General features: G+C 43.1%; 1 protein-coding gene across 5 annotated transcripts in view; it reads left to right on the top strand.

Annotated features, from left to right (window-relative positions):
* Positions 1–228: 228 nt before the first annotated feature.
* LOC131105271 (A disintegrin and metalloproteinase with thrombospondin motifs 16) overlaps positions 229–19,853 on the top strand; it is a 39,950-nt gene continuing 20,325 nt past the window's right edge. The window contains exons 1-10 of one of the 5 annotated variants that reach the window (XM_058053221.1): positions 229–414; positions 565–652; positions 3,925–4,280; positions 9,932–10,328; positions 11,397–11,599; positions 13,971–14,054; positions 14,440–14,599; positions 15,730–15,835; positions 15,918–16,055; positions 19,001–19,154. In XM_058053221.1, coding sequence (XP_057909204.1) covers positions 322–414; positions 565–652; positions 3,925–4,280; positions 9,932–10,328; positions 11,397–11,599; positions 13,971–14,054; positions 14,440–14,599; positions 15,730–15,835; positions 15,918–16,055; positions 19,001–19,154 — 1,779 coding nt within the window. In that variant the 5' untranslated portion in view covers positions 229–321. Of the gene's footprint in view, positions 415–564; positions 653–3,924; positions 4,281–6,604; positions 6,754–8,229; positions 8,322–9,931; positions 10,333–11,396; positions 11,600–13,970; positions 14,055–14,439; positions 14,600–15,729; positions 15,836–15,917; positions 16,056–19,000; positions 19,155–19,853 lie in introns of those variants that run through there. The other 4 variants (XM_058053224.1, XM_058053225.1, XM_058053226.1 and 1 more) reach the window with 4 other exon arrangements.

The raw sequence follows: 19,853 nt of genomic DNA on the forward strand, positions 1-19,853 counted from the left end.
TGGTAGAAGCAGTTAGTGGCTCAGTACTACGGAGGTGTGCTCATAGCAGTACTGACGACTGTTTAAGACCTTCACTGATTATAGTGGGAGTCAAAAGGGTGCGGGGATAGCAGGATAGAGAGAGAGAGGGTGGGGGGAGAGAGAGAGAGGGAGAGAGAGGCTTGCCGGGAGAGCTTGAGAATACAACTCTTGGAAATGAAAGGGGGGACAAAGTGGGACAGGGAGAAGAACTCTGCATGTGAAGGCTCTGCAGGTTTGTGTCATTCCTTGACACCTTGAAACATCTCATGAAGTGACAGGAAATTGGGGGCATCAGGAGACATGGTGGCTTTGTTCCGGACCTTTCCAAAGACAATGGCTCTGTTGAGGACGGTGTTCTTTTTCCATTTGGCTTGCAGTGCTGCACTGAGTCAAGTAAGTCACTTGAATGCACCATTTCTGCAGACGTATGCTGAGCTCCTAAAGTTGTCGACTCATCAATGACAAGGTGTCATGTTAGGATTAAACTGGCTGTGCTTACATTTCAGCCTAACATATTAAATCCTCATTTCTGTTGCTTTACAGGGTGTTCTTTTAAATGTTGGGGCGGCCAATGTTGAATCTCCCGGCACTTCAGCTGTACTTCACTCTCTCGGTTTACCTCAGGACACAGGTATGATACATTTTTCATTCGTATGGCTGGTATAATTAATATGATAGGAGGAACTTTACTTGCCCACATATTAATATAGATTTTTTTCATGGAACATGCATTGCATCCTTTTCAGTATCTAACGATGCTCACATATGTCATGTAGTGTCTCTCTTCGCCGCTGTGGGGCGCTATTCACACTGATTAGCTGCAGTCTGTAACTTTGATAGCATAATTGATTGTCCATGTTTGTCTTCTATCATACAATAGGAATGACGTCATATATTTGCACTGATGCTATTGACAGTCATCTGTTTTTGCTTCTTCATCGCAAACGGGTGGTTTGCTGCATCAGCAACTGTTTTGGCCATGCAGCCTCCATTCCATTAGTAGTTTATTTTCCAGTTGGCATGATAAGCAGAGCCTGTGCCAAGTAAGCCATTCAAAATGCTTCTCAATGCAAAAGTTGATGTGATTCAGGAACCTTCGGTCAGGGATGGTGTCTAACCCTCATACGAGATTGCTAAAGTGGGTTTTGAAAGAGGTCACATGTCGAGTGTGTTAAAACTAAACCAGGGTACCCACTAGTGAGACCTCGTATCAGCGGGCCCACTAATGGCACTCAGGAGCCACTAAACCAACAAACTAACCACTGCAGGATCTCGTCTCGGTCCATCAGACAAGATATGTGTGTGCTTGTGTGCTCAGTTCCCGCAGCTCTTTGTTTGTATACTGTCAGACACGGGTCACTGCAGATGGTTTTTGAGTTAAGGGCGGGTGTGGGACAAACAAGAGTGGACTTAAATGTGTTTGGGGGAAGGTGGATCAAGATAGGAAGGATATTCTGTGTTTTACCTAAGTGCCTTCATGTCTGCAAAGTAGACGCTTCAGACTTGAAGTATTTGATTGCTCCTTGGGGTCTTTGTGGTTAGATCACAGGGCGACAACACTTCAAGGGCTGGAGATGAGCTCCACGCTGTGACCACCCGTGTTCAAAATTTCAGTATAGCGCCCTGCTTAAAAATAAATGTAGCCATGAATAAGCATCGGTCATGCTGAGAGGATGTGCTTCATGTCAACATGAAGATGCACCTTCGTTCCAAACACGCTGATGACACGCTGTCGCTGCCCCTGCGCTATTTTTAATCAATATGTGGGCTTCTTCAAACAGGCCATAATTTGCAGTAACTGAGACCGGCTTTTGTTGACCGCCAAGTCCAAGGTTGCTGCCATATTTACGTTGGCTTTTAGCTGATAATTCTACTGTGTATCGCTTTCCTGTTGCATGACACTGGCACAGCAAGGCGACGGTGAAATTGAATATGTTTGCTTGTTGGTGACTCACAGGCCCAAAGTTCATCAAGTGCATGAAGGTTTTGATAGCTTCTACTACCAGACACACACCATTAACACTCCAGAATGGTTGATAGCATCTCCCCAGGCATCGGTCACATCAATCTTTGCATGTAAGCGTCTTAAAGACAAGGATTAAGTTACTGGCTGCCCGACTTACTGGCGAGCGCAAAGTTACTATACCATGGAGTGGAATGGTGTCCACCTCTGGAAAAGCCATTGTGGAGTGGTCCAAAAGGTTAACTACACTTTTGGTTCAATTACCGGGAGCCATTAGGGATGTAGCGGCCCTGCGAGGGCATGCCCGGGACCATCTGCCTTTATGACCTGCAGTTACTTGACCTCAGCTATGGTAAAAACTGTAGTAAAACAGGAGGTCAAACATGATCCACTTTCTGCTAAAGTGTCTCCATCCCTTCCGTTGCTTGTAACTCTTCTTTGACCCTCCCAGCAAAACTAGGCGAGACATGATGGGGAGAAGTCCTAGTGGCAATGTAGAGGTCTATGTCACTAAACTGATGAATGCCAGTAGATCCTCTTATTGTTTTGAAGACTTCACCTAATAGCATAGCGTTTTTTTATCCACTGGTACAGGTTTGCTTATTACGAGGACAAGAAGATAATATTTCACAATCATTGTTTGGGCATCTCTGCATGTTTTACCTGTGCTTGTGTTTTCTGTGGGTGCTCCGGTTCTCCTCCCCCATTCCAAAAACATTTTAGCTTCATCGGCCACTTCAAATTGTCCAAAGGTATGAATGTGGGTGTTACCGTTGTTTGTCTATATGTGCCCTGCCATTGGCCGACCACCAGTCCAGGGTCTACATTGCCTCCCGCCCAGTCGGCTGGGATAGGCTTTAGTGAGTATAAGCCGCATAGAAAATAGGCGTGGGGTGGTTCATCACCATTAAATATACCAAATTTGACTCTATGTATTGAACAGAAAGATCAATGCCAGGACAGGGTATCAATCTGGGTATGTATTAACATCTCCAAATGAACTGAATAGGCCAACCAGGCTAAAAGATACCACACAAGTCCAAAAATCCATTTGTCCAACACTTGTCTCTTTAATAGTAGCAGAACATTTGAATCACACAAGTTGCGTTCATAGACATCACGTAATTTAAGTAAAATTTTTTCAGTGTATTATTCCAGCATAGTACTTACATTTTGTAAATTGTACATCCGAATTACGAAAAGAGTAATAAAAATATTCACTTCATGTTTTTCTTCATCTTTGTGTTAATTTACTCACACGGACACGTGATAAAGCTGTTGTGGTGTTTTGAGTGTCCGTGAATGCATCTCATATGCGTGGAATGAGAATGACAAAGCGTCGTTCCCAGGATGAATGGACTGGAGATGTGTGTTTGTTGGCGATACATGCAGCACGACGTTGGGATGTCGCTGCTGCTGATGCGTTCAGGTCCGAAAGAAGCTATGAAACAGTGAAGACTGAGACGTTCACTGCCCTCCTCTCAGCTTTCTGTCCCATTGTCCCCATGAGTTGGAATTACTGTATGTGGCAGTTGTTCAAAACTGTAGCGATACGGGCTGTAAATGGCCGTAATGAGGTGAAAACCAAGACATATGAAAGAAAGACATTAAAAAAACCTTCAAGTGGAATAAGACGCCGACTCCCAAATATTCCAAACACCAAGGAAAGACTGTGATCTCTGGACCTTGACTATCTGAGCTAGTCAAGCGCATCGGGTCATTACAAAGCAGAGAACCATTGTGAATATATTCCGTAAGTATTTTGGCACACGCTTGGGCTCGATGTAAATCAATCTCAAATTCCCTTTCTACATCCAGTTCCTTGAATAGGTACTCAATAGGTACAACAATATACCATAGAAGGATGTAATATAATATATGTATAGAAGATTGTTGTTCTTGACTCAATTATGAAACTATTATTCTCTAATCCCGACCAGAATATGAGCTGGTATCTCCTTATGAGGTGGACCACCAAGGTGTGTACGTCTCCCACGAGATTGCCCACCACCAGCGCAGACGACGCAGATCCTTGTCTCCAGATGCATCCTCGTCAAACGCTGATGGCGGCAGCGAAACGACTTACTTCCGTGTGAGCGGCTTGGGGCAGGACTTCCACATGGAGCTGAAGGAGACCTGGAAGAGCTTGATTGCACCTGGCTTCACCGTCCAGGTCCTGGGAAACAACGGCACCAAGAGCCTGAGGGCTTACCACCAGGACGACCTCTGCTTTTACCAGGGGTCACTGAGGTTGAGGGTCAATTCGTCGGTGGCGCTGTCGACATGCATGGGGATGGTGAGTCTGAACGTGCCCGGGGTCGGATTGCAGGAGGGTCTGAATGAGTGGTGGGGGTCCAAGAGCCAGGTCTCTCGGTCACTCAGAACATTTCCGTACGCAAAGCATTTGATGTACGAGTGATTCATAAGCCAGCCATATTTGTTCAGTTTGTCAGTGACAGTGTAAACATTCGTTGGATGTTCGCTTTCAATCTCTGGATTCCCACAAAAATAGAAACTATTTGGAGATATTGAAGACTAAATTACAAATTAGCTGCTGATCTGATTTGGGATTAGGCAGGACAGATTAAGAAGGAAACCGGGTTTAGCCTTGATGATATAAATACTATATATCCAGAAGCTTTGGTTAAATAGGAAAAGAGTGAAAAGCTACGAATTGACTGCATTGAAATGGATGAAGGTGTACGTATGTGCGTGTCTTCATCTGACGCATTTGGCTTATTGCTGCTCAGGCAAATCCTAGCCTCCATCCCCTTGTTTTGTTCTGTGGAGACACCTGGCAGAGGTTCAGTTCTTTCCTTGGTGGTCCTGTTTGCTGCGTAAAAATAATGAGGGAATGACAATAATTGAGCTTAAGTGAAGCAGCTCCACCATAAGACCACAAGTTGCAATGCTAGTCCTCTTAGCATTGAAGGGAACAAAGGACTACATTAATACAAGTGTAATCCGCTCAGCATTGAACTGACATTCACAGTAGGCTGATCAATTCCACAATGTTATTTTTTTCAAGTTCAAGTTGAAGTACAAAGCAGAAGACATGTCATTCCAATTATTTCCAGACAGTGTGAAGCAGTCTGACCACATTTCCATTCATTCCCATTCTGTTGTTTTTTTTATTGACTTTATTTCACTGGATTTCAATAGATTCCATGCTGGCCTCTGCTAGTTTGGGATTATCGTTGGGAAAAACCACTGCCATGTCTGGGAATGACCCTCTATAACCCCGGAGAATGGCACTCCGGGGATGCTTCTTTGTGTGTGTCAGCATTGAAAACACTAAAGGATCCTTTCAAAAGGCAGATGCTGTAAATGCAGTTCAGGTGGTCCTCGGCTTACGTGTGAGTTCCGCTCCTGGACTGTGATGGAAATGGAGGTTTGGTGCAAATCGGATATTTGACCAAAATTGCCTAATAAATCCCACTGTACAAGGAATTAAGACCATAAGAACATACAATTCAGGAATATAAGCACAAATAATTAAATGAAAGAGGAGGACGGCTGCATACACAGAGGACAGTTAAGGTTTTTGATGTTTTGACAGAAGTAGTAGAAGTAGACGTTTTCTTTCTGCAATAACGAGATTGTTGATCGACTGCTTCCTCGCTATCCTTACAACACCCAGACAGATGTTAAAATACGATCTTTATCCTTAGTAATGGCGGCATGTATTATTCTGCTGTGCACCACACAAACTGATTCTCAAGCGAGTCCTGGGATTTCTGACCGATATTATCTTTTACATGAATGGGAACGTGGTTGAATTAATAATATGCAGTACTTTATACTGGTCACTAGGTGTCAGTGATGTTCAGATTCCATCGCTGGAACAAGAGGCTTTTAGTGTAGGTTTGACTTGCCTGACAACAGCCACAATAATCCCGAATATACGTATATATAAAACATATTAAGAAAACAGGTTTTCTTTGGTCTAACTACGACAACACTCAATTTATTGGTAAGGAATCTTGGCAGAAATCCACTTATCACGTTTTGCTGCAACAAATGAGATATTACTGTAGTACTAATAGCCCTGCATACTGTTTACTGTTTAGTAACAAAATGTTCACCAAAGAACTAAAAGAGGACCGTGAACTTTGGTTTGGTAAATATTGACCAGAGGGACCAAAACCAATATTGGTGTACGTGCAAGCCTGCACTTGCAAATACCAGGTGAGACCATTCAGGTATCTTTTCTGTAATTAACTATGGGAACTGCTTTACCATCGTTAGCATCAATTGATAATATGGTAGAAATGGAGGTCGTACAAAGAAAGTTGCATTAGATTGAAACCGTACACTGCACTTTGTTCATTCGTGTTTTGATTGGGTGCCTGATGGGGGGAGAATGGAGCCCCTTTTGGTCAGTACTTCCTGATGGGACTTTTAGTGCGGTTTTAGTGCTCTGCTGGGTGTCCACCGTTTGTTTATTTCAGCTTTTTTGAAACTAAGGACTTCAACCACAAAGGCTTTGACACTTTAAAGCAAAGAATGGTGAGAATAAAAGAGGCTGATGACTCCGCCCATGCTAGTCCAAGTCCCTGACTTAGACCTACTGTGATAATTGACTTGGGTAAAGAGGAGTAGGGACAGGATGGTGTTCCCATTCCCGTTCCCATTCCCAATCCTACCATCGTGTGTGATGAGTATGATGTGAGCCAATGTTCCCCACATGGTAGCCTTCATTTGACTGTGAACCCGCCTCCTTCATACATCGCTGCGGTTCTTGGAAGTCTTTGGTGTCTTTTAACAATGTGAGTCCAGAGTATTTGTTGATAATTTATTATTTCAACACAGCATGAATCAACAATCCATAAAGACAGGAAGCGGAGCATGCGTGCCTGAGGAATAACATAACTTTATGCCGAGTACATTTGATGCTGTGCAGTTTCTGAGATCACAGTGGCGTCCATATTGGCGTTTTACTCTCACCTCATAATTTTCAAATTTACTGGTCTGTCGTCCCGATATTCTCTGATCCTTTTGACACTCCGGAAAGATGAAAAGATGCTAAATGGCGTTCATCAGAGCCAACCTAATTATTTGCCTGAAAAGTGACGTAAAAATCTAAAATTTCCTCGTTTGTTCTTCTGGAAATCCACAAATCACGTGGAGGTCTTGTGCTTTCCTCTTGTAAAAGGATGGGTATGTTTCTTGCTGCAGGGCTCATATTGGTTGTAATGACAGATTGGTACGTACTCATCCAACGTCTGGGATTCCCAGGAATATCCATAATCAGCCTTATGATGTGACGGATGCAGCTTTGAAAAGCAGAGGACCGGTGGCCTCAGTCTTTTTGCAAAACGTGCAAGATCACTGAAATGATGAAAGTCAGTTGGAAACGTTAGATGATGGGTCTCCATGTGGTCTCATGTGTGTTCGAGGGTGAGCCAACATATGGCCAATTGCACTGACATCAGCAAGAATTGTGCGGCGTCAATGAGCCTTGTCAATGCAATGAATGCTTAAATTTAGCATTGTTAGCCCGACTTGGAGGGTACATCTGGGTTGCATAAATTATGCTCAAACAACGGCCGTTCTTTCGCTGCCAAATCAACAATTCAACGTGTTTTTGATATGTATATATATGCCGAGAGGAAGAAATGACTCCACACATGGTCAGGTGCACTTTTTAATGCACTAAATACTTCCTTACTGAGTTCCGTTTTTAAGCACCCCCCCCACCCCCTTCCTGTTGCTGCTTGTCTGGATGTGCCTGACTCCATAGAGTCCAGCTGTTTGTGCCCTCCCAAGTAGTGTTTCAGCATTTTATGACTGCTATTTGCACCTAGTACAGTGCAGCGTGTAATCTGATGACTTCGCCAGGAAAGGCAATGGAGTGACCTAATCTCTTAACATAGGGACTTGGTGGGCTCGGTGAAGGAGCGGATGCATGTTGTTTTGCGAAAGACAGTGCTTAAACATACAGTCTGAACAGAGGAAGGCATCATAACTATTGTCTTCGCCAAGAAAAATTGAATGGGACCTTTCAATTTGCAGTTGTTTACTGACGGTAGTAGACTCACTGGCCTCTGTGCAAACAAAAACAGGATTTATTTTAAAAACATACTGTGAAGTTTATGGAATTGTTTGTTATTAGTTAAAAATATGCATATTAAAGCAAATTGCATTTATTTTTTGCGTAGACTTCCTGTCTTTGTGAGAGTGATATAAGTTTTGCACTCTGCAAAATGTACATCAAAAAATGTCTCCATGCAGACACTATGCAGCACTTTTAGTGCAGGAGGAACTTTCGTTGTGTGCGGGGCTGCGTCGGATGACGTGTGACAGCGGGCCCAATGCAACCAGTTCGGACTCCATGGTGGGTGCACGTCAGTCTCGGCACTTCCCCGTTTCGGCTGTCCAGCTTACGTGAACAAGTGATCGTTTGCGCTGTGTTTGAAACCCGCATTGTGCACACGGATTTAAGAAGCGGTTTTGTTCATGTTCTGGTAAAACTAGCATATTGGATTGTTTGGCCTGAAATAAGCTATGAAAATAAATGTAGCTCTTGGCCATTTTCATTTTCTAAAAGTAGCTCTGACAAGAAAAAACCTTGGTGACGCCTAATTTAGTCAGTAGTACATTTAAACATTTACACTGCTTTACCAATACCGATCACATGCATGGAGTGTAAATGTTTAAATTTGTAAGGTCTTTACTCTTGAGGCACATGTATGCATTGTTGATGCACCCATTTTTGTTTTTTTTTATGCACATTAACCTACACGAATGAAAGAGCAATGCTACTTGTGAGGCTAATAAGTAACATGCAGTAAATACAGTGTGTATCAATGACTGTATCCTGTATTAGTATATTGGTATATGAGCTGCAGCCCTACACAACTGCAGCTTGTATTTTGAGGCAATTATTTTTACACACACAGCCAGACGCTGAGAGTCAATGTTCATTAAATGAGAGAAGTCAGGATCCAGATATAGCGATGCCCTGGCATGACTGCCTGGTATATATATATATATCATATACAGACACTAGTATGTATCCACACATAGTACATGCATACTATGCATACTAAGGTTTCTGCTGAACTGCAAACCCAGACGTGTCCGCTGGTTATATACTGCACTCTGTGGGTCAGCTGCTACTATGGAAGGCTGTTACGCTTTTGAAAAGCAATTCACACTTTATCCGCAGATGAAGGTGATGAAATGGGCGAGCATCCAAGTAAACAGTACGTTTGAGGAAACACTACCCACTGCAGTGGCAGATGGAATTCTATTTTTTTATTACAAAATATCCCAGAATAAGACATACTATGCTACCAGTACTGAGTATTTTTTGTGTGAGGTTATTTGAAGCAACAAAGTCCCGTGAACTGGGAGCATACAATAAGGGTATATACCATGCGTCCTCGCATCACTGTCTTTCAACTGACAACCTTATTTAGATTTTGAGATAAGGTCTAACTCTGAGCAGATGTTGAACACGAAGAAACATAGCCAGTAATTGTGGCGCGCCAAGTTGAATCTTGACTAATTGCCGCCAGAGACAGATAGGGAGGTTGGAGGAATAGCTGGAGAAGGTTGGGAGAAGGTTTGTGTGGAATATGTGACTGCTGCCCTGAGGGCTACTTTCCATGTCTGCTTGGAGACGACGGATGCTTCTGCTTCAGAAAGACAGAAAATCAAACAAAGATAAAGCTTTTGTTAAGACTGTGATATTCATATCGCTACACTATCGGGGGTGTCCAAAGTATAGCCTGGGTGTCATTCTCTATTAGTCCTCAGCATATTTAAAAAAGCTAATGAATGAAATATATGACTATATCTCCTATAACCAAACCTAATATCTCAATGTTTGCTCATATATCATATATATATATATATTATAGCATATACTGCCCTACCATGCATTGGTGGTAACTCAACTCGCTCATTTTAGAATAACTGGACTTTGCATGTTGCCTCCAGACAGGTTTGATCCGCACTCAGGATGCAGACTACTTCCTGAGGCCAGTATCCCGCCACTTTGCCCATGGAGAGAACTTCACGGCACCTTCCAGCCACCAGCCCCACATCCTGTACAAAGGTGACAGGGACGCCTGGGCAGGGGACGGCGGCCATCACCCTCGGGTGCTTCAGAAGAGATCGCCAGATTCGGCTCCTCACCAGTCTGAAAGGAGCTTGCAGGCAGATGAAGAAGACCCGCAGGGAAACCAGCGGAGTGAACCTGGCGGCAATAATGGCAGACGTGACGACCAGCGGGAGCATGACGCTGGAGGCTATTACCATAACAGCCATTGGCCAGATGATGACTACACACACAAGGACAGGCAGAGGCAGCACTTCTGCGGAAGACGGAAGAAATGTATGTAAGGGAATTTTTCCGTTTTATTATGTGACAATATTTTACCACAATTCCTATCATAGTCGTTATTACTGTTGTCATAAAATATGCTGCATATGCTTTTGTTAGTATTAACATGCTTCAGAATCATAGAATGGCGTTGTCACTTCTTCATAGAGACTGAGTCACCAAGGCGTCTATGTTTTGTTTGGGGACTTGATTCGGCAAAATGATACACAAGAAACAATGTTACCTTCTTTGTTCAATGCAATCCTTGGGAAAACCACCACCGCCACCATCGTATGTGGTGACAGCTTTCCACCAAGTCCAAGTATCTCCATTCATGTTTTGGTTGACATGACCTGCCTAGGGTTATGGGAACTACACGTATTTTTGAAATATTCACTTTACACCGTGATTCATGTTTTTACTGGAGCAACGACCTCAATATCAGTTAACATTGGCCGTGTCATAGAAGTCTGAACGGGTACCGCCGCCATTGACCTGCACAACTCCAGCTGCCGGTCCCTGGTGAAAACACGCCGCATGTTTTCATTCCCTCAGGGTGACATCAGTGAACACCTGCATGGTGTTTTAGTCACAAAGCCGCATCAGCTGCTCACCTGCCTACTGCCGACATCAGCAAATGTTGGAGACCATCCGATTAAGGAGGATCGTTTTGTATTAATAATTGCTGGAGTTGTGCTCATAATGTGGTGATGGGCACGGATTAAAATGAATGTTTTTCCTCAGATTTGAATTTGAAGCAGATGTCTCTCTTGAGTATTGTTGTTGCACAAACCTATTACCCGTTCACACCCGTAAAGATATAATGTGCAGCACCTTGCATACTGTACAATACATAACTGTAGGCTTCAACAAAGTTATAAAGTCAAATCAATGTTATCAACTCAATGAACGTTAAACATATTGTATCACAATTTTTCCAAACCTACAGAGATGTTTAGTATCTTCTATTTGGTTTGACAAATGTTATTTATTCTTACAACTTAGTCAAAGCTAAAACAAAATCATTTGGAAGGAACTTCCTCTTGCTTGGCTAATGGATGTCCGTCCATGTTTTTCCAGACATGCCCAAACCTCCAACTGAGGACCTCTTCCTATTTCCAGATGAGTACAAGTTCATTCCCAGGAACAGGAGGGCAGTTTTCATGAAGAACCAAAGCAACCAAAAGCTCAATGTGGAAACTCTGGTGGTAGTAGACAGAAAGATGATGGACAGCCATGGCCATGAGAACATTACCACCTATGTTCTAACTGTGCTCAATATGGTGAGAAGAAACCTTCTTGTCCCAACAAAAATGCATTGATTGAGTTGGAACTTTGTTACCAGGTTGCTAATGCGGCCCCTGGAGGACCTGACGCAGTTCATAGAGTTTTAGTTTAGTGACCGCAATTTTAGAAAAGAGTCATAGAAAAAAAAATACCATACCATCTCGTTTCTGAAAAGTCTTTTGATGCCTGGCACAATTTAAGGTACATTTGTTTGGGTAAATGTGGTGATGACAACAAAATAGCTAATTAGACTTTCATTTAAGAGTTGACATCTCGACATTTCTTTGTCTTGAGAAAAATCCAAATTACTAAACTTCTTTAATTGCGATAGAATTGTACGACCAAAAAATTTTTTTGTTGTCATTATTATATTTGTGGCTCAGGAGGTCATCCAGAAACTGTAAGGTTGGTGGTTTGATCCCCACTTCCTCCATCCTAGTCGCAGTTGTCCTTTGGCACGACACTTCTCCTTTGCTGTGCCTCTTGTGGTGCCCACGCTGGTGATTGAATGTGAACGAATGTTTGATGGAGGTCGGAGAGGTCGCAGGAACGAATTGACTGCCGCGTTTCCATCAGTCTATCCCAGGGCAGCTGTGGCTACAGATGGAGTTCATCACCATCGGCGTGAATGAATACCATGTTGGCTACCGTATAGAAATCTAATCCAAATGTACCTTTTGTTGTACCAGGCATTGCAATGGAGAAACAGGGTGGTCTCATCATTTTTTCCATGACTGTATTTACATACTTTTTGGGGTTTGTGGGTCAAAGGTCAAATCAGTTCATTGTCACCTCATGACAGCTCTTCAAATTGGTTGAAAGGATTTAGCTTCTGGTCTTCCCGATTTTGAATGTTGTCAGGTCCAACTTACTTGCGGTGGCTGGGGTCGGAGGTCAAAATGTTGCATGTTTCTTGTCAGCGCTCAAGCAGTTGCGACTTTCAAGAGATTGTCCTCACCGCTACTTGGAGATAGCGTCCTGTTGATGACAGGCTGTCATCTGCTAATTTTCTACTTGGGGGACACGGATATTGACTTTTTAGTAAAGTCAAGTTCTTTGGCTTTTCATCTTGGCGTAAACGTCGGTACGCAATTTCAAAATGAATTTTAACTTGTAGTTTGACATTAAAAAAAATGATACATGAAGTCATGCTAACTTTTGCTTGCTTTAAAGTTTGGTGCAAGGAGACAACCGTATGTACTATGACTCTAATTTGGGGTCAAGTGACTGCCATTCTCACTTATCAGAGAGAACCCATCTAAAAACACGACACTGATATCGGGTGAGCTCATGACGGCCGAGCTCAAAGTGTCATCTCGTCACTCTCAGCTGATCTGCAAGCAAATTCCATCACGCTCATTTGGCCCCTTAATGACTGACTGACAAACCCAAAGATAATCCATCTATTTTGAAAACATGGCTCCCACGTCCATACCCGGTTAGAGCAATCGCAGCCTGCCTCAACGCGGGATGGAGTTTCACAGACAGCAACTGACCCTGACCTCACCGATTCCCATTCGTCCATAAAAGTTCATCAATGTTTGATAATCCATTCCCTCGATTGCAAAGTTACATCATGATTGCTAGGACACAAATAAGATTTCATGTACATTTATTTTGGTAATCACCTTTAAAACAAGAACACGGTTAAAGGTAAACCTTGATTAGTCCCATAAAACGGCGGGCTGAGTGAAAACGATGTGATCCACTGGAGCTGTTTAGGAATTTGATGGTCTGTCTTGTGTTTCAGGAGATCTCAGCTTTAGGTAAATGGTTTTGATTGCCTCTTTGACCTCAGAGTTTTCGCTTCAATTCGGTAACAAAACACAGTCCTGAGTCAATCCATGTGTCAGTGCAAGAAGACTAGGAACGTAAGGAACATAAGGAAGGAATGAGTGTTTCCCATGAGATAAAGAAGAGTGACAGGTACCTGTGGTTTTCACTCAGCCTGACTGAAGGACAAGGTGAGGGACCGAGAGACCATTTAAGTGAGGGCCACATACAGTACCTGCACACTTAAGGGGCCACTGTAGTTTCCTTGTCAAATTTGCTGATTTTTGATTTGACAAAAGTGTATGAAATGTAGTATTTTACATTCGTCATTAGGTGTCAGTCATGTTACTGTAATGTTCGATGAGACACACAGTAGCCTTGACAGCCAGTCCAACAGGCTTTTATTGCAGATTTGCATTGGATGTACCCAATCCCAGAGTGATAGGACGTGACAACCTGTGGACCAATCGTAAGAATCCTACTTCACTGAAATTCACTTACGTATCAGATGGAAACAATAAACTTTTTGTTGTCTATGTCGGTAAACAGTCAGTGATTTACTTTTTTACTAGTATTTGTCTGCATGTCTTGTAGGTGTCCAGTCTCTTTAAAGACGGTACCATAGGAGGAAGCATCAACATCGTAATAGTGGGACTTGTGCTTCTCGATGAAGAGCAGGTGAGAACATTTTGAACACGTAACACAGAAGAAAACATTTTCTGGCACTGAGTACCAAAGCGGTGTCAGTGAAACATTTATTTAGTAAGTCTCGGAGGAAAGAAGCAGATTCAGGTTTTCATTCATAGAAGAAGTCTACAAGGATGCTAAGACAACGTTTTGTGATAGAAATACATTGAGGACACTGTTGGACGTCAACCTACTAAAAGGCGTCATGGGGTGGAACTCATTCATAGCGTACTCATCAATACATACGGTACTTTCTACCTCTGCATAGATAGCGTAAATAATGCAGGTTTACTGTCCTCCACTGGTGCTCTCATTCTCATTTCCAGTGTCTTCATGAAGAACTACTTCATTTCTCCTACCTCTGGTTATGTCACAGGACGGATTGGTGATCAGCCACCATGCAGACCACACACTGAACAGCTTTTGCCAGTGGCAGTCCACTCTTGGAGGCCGAGAGGGTCAACGTCATGACCACGCCATCCTTCTCACAGGACTGGACATCTGCTCCTGGAAGAATGAACCCTGTGACACCCTGGGTTCGTATTCTGGTCTACGATACATCACGTATATTTCCTTTATGTTCCAGACGTCAATGTAGAACAATGCAAAGGCTTGTTTTGATAAGGCAGCATGAATATCAACTCCTCTCATTGGATTGGTTTTATTGTTCTTGCACCACAAGCATTTATCCATTCTGCCCCCCCCCTTCTGGGAATATGCCCCTGTCCTTTGTCACACGGTGTGACACACAAAAACAGATGCTGAAAATAATTGCTGCGATTCAAAGAATCGGAATCTGAGTTTGACCTCAACTTCATGCTGGAGATAACTAATTAGTTCCAGACTTTTCCAGACTAATGTCTACGAGACGTGTTAAACCAAGACAGGGATCATAGAAATTGGAATTATTATCGCTTTTACTTGGATTAATGTTTTTTTTTATCTGCTATTCAATGTGTTCATACACAAACAATGGCTGAATGCAGCAGCTCCTTTGGCGGTCATGGCAATCCTACCACATTGTTGTTCTTCACACTGTCAGAAAAGCCGTTCATTTTGGGTTCCTGGGGGGCGGCCACACGTGTGTACACACACACACACACACACACACAGATTCAGTTTGGACTTGGAAGTGTTGAGGCTCAGAAGAAAAGTTCAAAGGTGTCTTTGACTCTTTGCATGTTCATTTGGACATATGATATTCTTAAATGCTGAAGGCCAATTACGGAAGGAGTTAGTAGCGTTGCAAAAAGGGAGAGAAGGGTCAAACGGTAGTTCTCATGATGAATGACCTGCTGATTTTAAATGTCCTGACCTGGGGCGATAGAACCTTGGTAGTTTTGCTGCCCCCACTGGTCTGAAAAGGCACCCGCCCGTAACTGCACTGACCTGTCCGCCTTCATTCGATAATTCTTTAAAGTCGCTTTTATGCTTCCATCCTCATCAACTATTCTCATTTTAACGCTAGAATTGATATTTTCTGCATTGTATTGTTTTATTGTATATTGTATTGATTTAATTTGCTTGTTTTATTGCAATAATTGGATTGATTTTCAATTATTGGTGGTTGTTGAAGTAGATGGTCAAAAATTACATGTTGCTTTTCAGAGGAGAATACATAGCAACGTGTAGCTATAATGCAATATTGTGTTCCTGTTCTTTGAAGGCTTTGCCCCCATAAGTGGAATGTGCAGCAAGTACAGGAGCTGCACCATTAATGAAGACACGGGTCTCGGCTTGGCGTTCACCATTGCCCACGAGTCTGGACACAAGTAAGAACGTCTCCCTGTCATGATGACGCCAATGATCATTTCCGGCTGCGTAGATGATCCGTCTTTTCTTTCAATTCCTCAGTTTTGGAATGGTCCATGACGGTGAAGGAAACATTTGCAAGAAATCAGAAGGAAACATCATGTCTCCCACATTAGCAGGGCACAATGGTATCTTCTCGTGGTCAGCGTGCAGCCGCCAGTACCTCAGCCGCTTTCTCAAGTAAGAAAGTATAGCTTGATTGGAATGCTTGACAGCTTTCACAAAATTCTATTTTTTATCTACTTATTCCTCTAAATCATCTCATTCTTATTCCGCCATATTTTGTCTGCTAATTCCCGCCATATTTCTCAATATTCTCAATATATCTAAAAAGGTAGCATTTAGTCAAAAATTCCACATTTACTCATATTTTCTGTGACAATACTTCTATTGAAAATGACAACCCGGTGGTTGCTGGTTCGATCCTCAATCCCACTGTAATTGTTCTGTCACGGTGTGGTGCAGGTCTGCATCCTCGACGTCGAGGCAGGCAAGTTTCCTTGCACAAATTATTCCGTCAAAAAGGCAATGGTCACTAAAAAGGTGCACCGTGGAACAAAGGAAAGAACAAAGGAAAGAACCCACGGTAATGGCTGAAGGCGGGAGCTGCTGAAGCACACGTGAAACGAAGCCAGCATGTAGAGAAAGAGAAGCGGCACATAAGTAGCAGGAGTCGAGAAGGAACAATCTGGCGTTCCCCGGCTGTCAGCAGTCAGCCTAAGTGGTGGGTGTGGACCATCAACCTCAGGTGCGTTCAGCAGCTCCGCCTCCAGCCAGTAACACGGCGTCTGCAACAGAAAGCCAAACAAGGAGGAGAAAAGGGAACCGAGCAAGGGCACGGAACTTAGTCATACATTTTCATTAAGGCTGCATTTTTTTCTTTTCAACATTTAAATTCTACGTTTTCAGTCTGTTGAACATCAAATCACGACCCAGCTGGTGACTAATTGTTCTCTATTTTCCATGACTGGAATATACCACTTAGTCTCCAGCGTGACATGGCTCAGGCAGTAGATGGGTCCTCTCCCGACCGGGTAGTTGCTGATTTGATCCTCAGTCATCGTGGAATCGTTCAACACATTTAGACATTTCAGCAATCATTCTCCATTTGTCTCCGTGCATGTGAGGCTTAAAAATCTCATGAAAAAAAACATTTCACAGGACTCAAATATACTGCCAAGATACTTGATGGCCAATTTGTACCAAAGCTGTCGCTGTGTTTGTGCAGTAACTTTTTCACGCATCCGAGCTAGACAGTCTGCATGGCAGGCATTGCGTTGGCGTGTCCGGCTGCGTGCACGTGTTTGTCTGAGGGAGAGAGAAGCTGGAAACCAGATCGCTACAGAAACGGCGTCCCTGCTAAATTTACCCGTGTGTGAACTCAACTCTTGCAGTGTTGGAGACGCACGCTGTTTGTCGCTGGGTTATTAGAGAGGGGTTGATGTCATCCTCATTAGGTCTGTCAGCCTTATATTAAGAAACCCAGTCATCAACACCCGAGCCCACGAGGCCCCGTGGCTCGGGCCGCTACTGATGCAACATGGGGTCATCGCCCGTTTGCGGTTTAATTCCCCAATTGAAATCCAGATATTCTGTCAGGTGCATTGACAGACACCTGGATGTCTCCACATCTTCAGTTCAAGGAATCTTTGAGCAATCGCACCCAACCTGACCCTTCTTCTAAAACCCTTCTTATCCTCAGTCAGCTATGACAGAGACGTCTGTGCCAACACAAGTCATGCCTAACTTTGACAGACAGCTTGCATGACAGATGAGGTCTACTTAAAGGACACTTACAAATGTTTTTGTTGGCACGGCCATCGCTTTTAATCCCCCAGTCGTTTACTGAAGATGTAAGGATTCTTCCCTCTCAGTTAGTATTGACGGAGACACTCATCTGACGCTTCATTAGGAACACGTGTACAGTCTAATGAGATTCACTACAGGGACTGGATCAGGAACTTGTTGTATTTGATCCTGTCGTGTTGGTCCTGCTAATATTTTACAAATACTTAGTAAGGTAGAGTCGGTGTGTGTACGAGAAGAAGGCAGTAAATCAGTGTTGCTGTTGCTGATTACCGTCCATATATAATCCCAATAAAGACATAATAAGTAGAATATAGACTCGGACTTAGCAAAGAGCAGCTGGTACAATGTGTACTGATAGAGTGTCATGTAAGTATGTAACAACTGTCTTTAAATACAGAACGAGGATGAGTGTCTGCACTCGTCTATCCTGTAATGTCTTTCTCAGAAACTTTATTACGTGAGCAATGAAGGATAGCTCGATGTTGAACAGCAATTGTTTTCAATTGGCATCAGCGCTGCTTTGCACACTTGTATCCTCTGCTAGAGCAACATGGCCAAAGTAGCGCACCTTTTCATGCTCTCTAAACCCCACAGTTCAACTATATTTGAGTTTTAAGTTCCCCGCATGAGAATGGGTGATATCACTTAATCGTGGAAATCCCCCACTGGTCCGTGGATGCAGGTGACATGGCTCTTTTGCTCAAAATTGAGTGCCGAGTACATTGAAATATACCGCTCAGGGTTAGAGTTTGTCAGAATGTTATGTTCCCATAGCAACACCCCACGTTGCTCTCAAATGTGGGGAACAATGGATCATCATTTGCGGTGCACGGTACTGTTTTATCCTGCTACACGTTAGACTTGCTCAACCTTCCATATGCTGTGCAACATCATTGCTGAATGACGTGGGTACACGACACAGCACCGAAGCTAATGTACAGTATCTGCTTTTTTGTTTTTACTTATTTTTATAGGAAGTCAATTAATTTTATGAACTGCACTGGTAAAAAAATGTCTTGAACTCAACGTTGTATAGTAACTCTAAGATATTTATTGTACCGCAAAACACAATCAAACAGTTGTAACTAGTGCTGGTCTGTCTTTACAATAAGGTGCTCAAAAATACAGTAGTTATTGAGAAGCTAATGACTAAGGTATATACATGTCATACATATTTGTTTGATGATTGAATCGCTACTCTGCAATACTTAAATATACTAAAGTATGGCTTAAAAGGAAGTTCCCAGGTTCTTTGATGACAGCCACACTTCCAAATGCATCATCCATTTATTCCACTCTTCTGTTCTACCCGCCAGCTCTGCCCAGGCTTTGTGCCTATCGGATGAACCCCAAGGAGTCAAGGAGTATCGCTACCCCGAGAAGCTGCCGGGCGAGCTCTACGATGCAGACACACAATGCAAATGGCAGTTTGGGGAAAAGGCCAAACTCTGCACCCTTGAGTTTAAGAAGGTACATTTCTAACAAAAGTCATGAAACCCCCTGCAGATTAAAAAAAAAAAAAAGAATTGTAAATGCCCTGCCATTGTTATATGATTCATTCACATTTTCTCAGCTCACTTCCTGGAACCTGAGAGCTTTGGGAATCTGTTTCTTTTTTCAAAAAGTATGGAAGTATGATTGAGGGAATGAGGTCAAGGAAAAAAGAAAGGATGGAGGAGGAAAGGAAGGGTGAAACTGATGTGGAATCTCAGGCTCGCTTGCTCTCGTCTAAATGCATGCATAGTCTCACTCACTCACTCACTCACTCACTCACTCACTCACTGGCGCTCACACGCACACACACGCATGCAAAACAAACATGGAGGGCTGCAACGCTGCCCATGAAATACTCACTGGGATCTATGACTAAATATACACTGGAGCTCTGCCAATGGGAATCGCTCCTTGTTACTCTCCCATTGTCTCATTACTGCTGATCGCTGTTGGACGTGCTGGGTCTCACTTTAGATTCTTTCATTTGTACGCTGACTAAATAGTTCACCAACAATATACTGCATGTTTTTGCAAAGGCGCAGGTTTTTGACACGGCTCTTGTATCGGATCGCATTAAACTGAAGATGGACCTCATGGAGGTGTCAATGACTTCATGTGCTTCAGGTTCCTTGTAGCCTGGCGGCATTATGGCACGGACAGCTAGACCATGTGAAA

Source organism: Doryrhamphus excisus, chromosome 17 (assembly GCF_030265055.1).
Source record: "Doryrhamphus excisus isolate RoL2022-K1 chromosome 17, RoL_Dexc_1.0, whole genome shotgun sequence".
Taxonomy (NCBI): Eukaryota; Metazoa; Chordata; class Actinopteri; order Syngnathiformes; family Syngnathidae; genus Doryrhamphus; species Doryrhamphus excisus.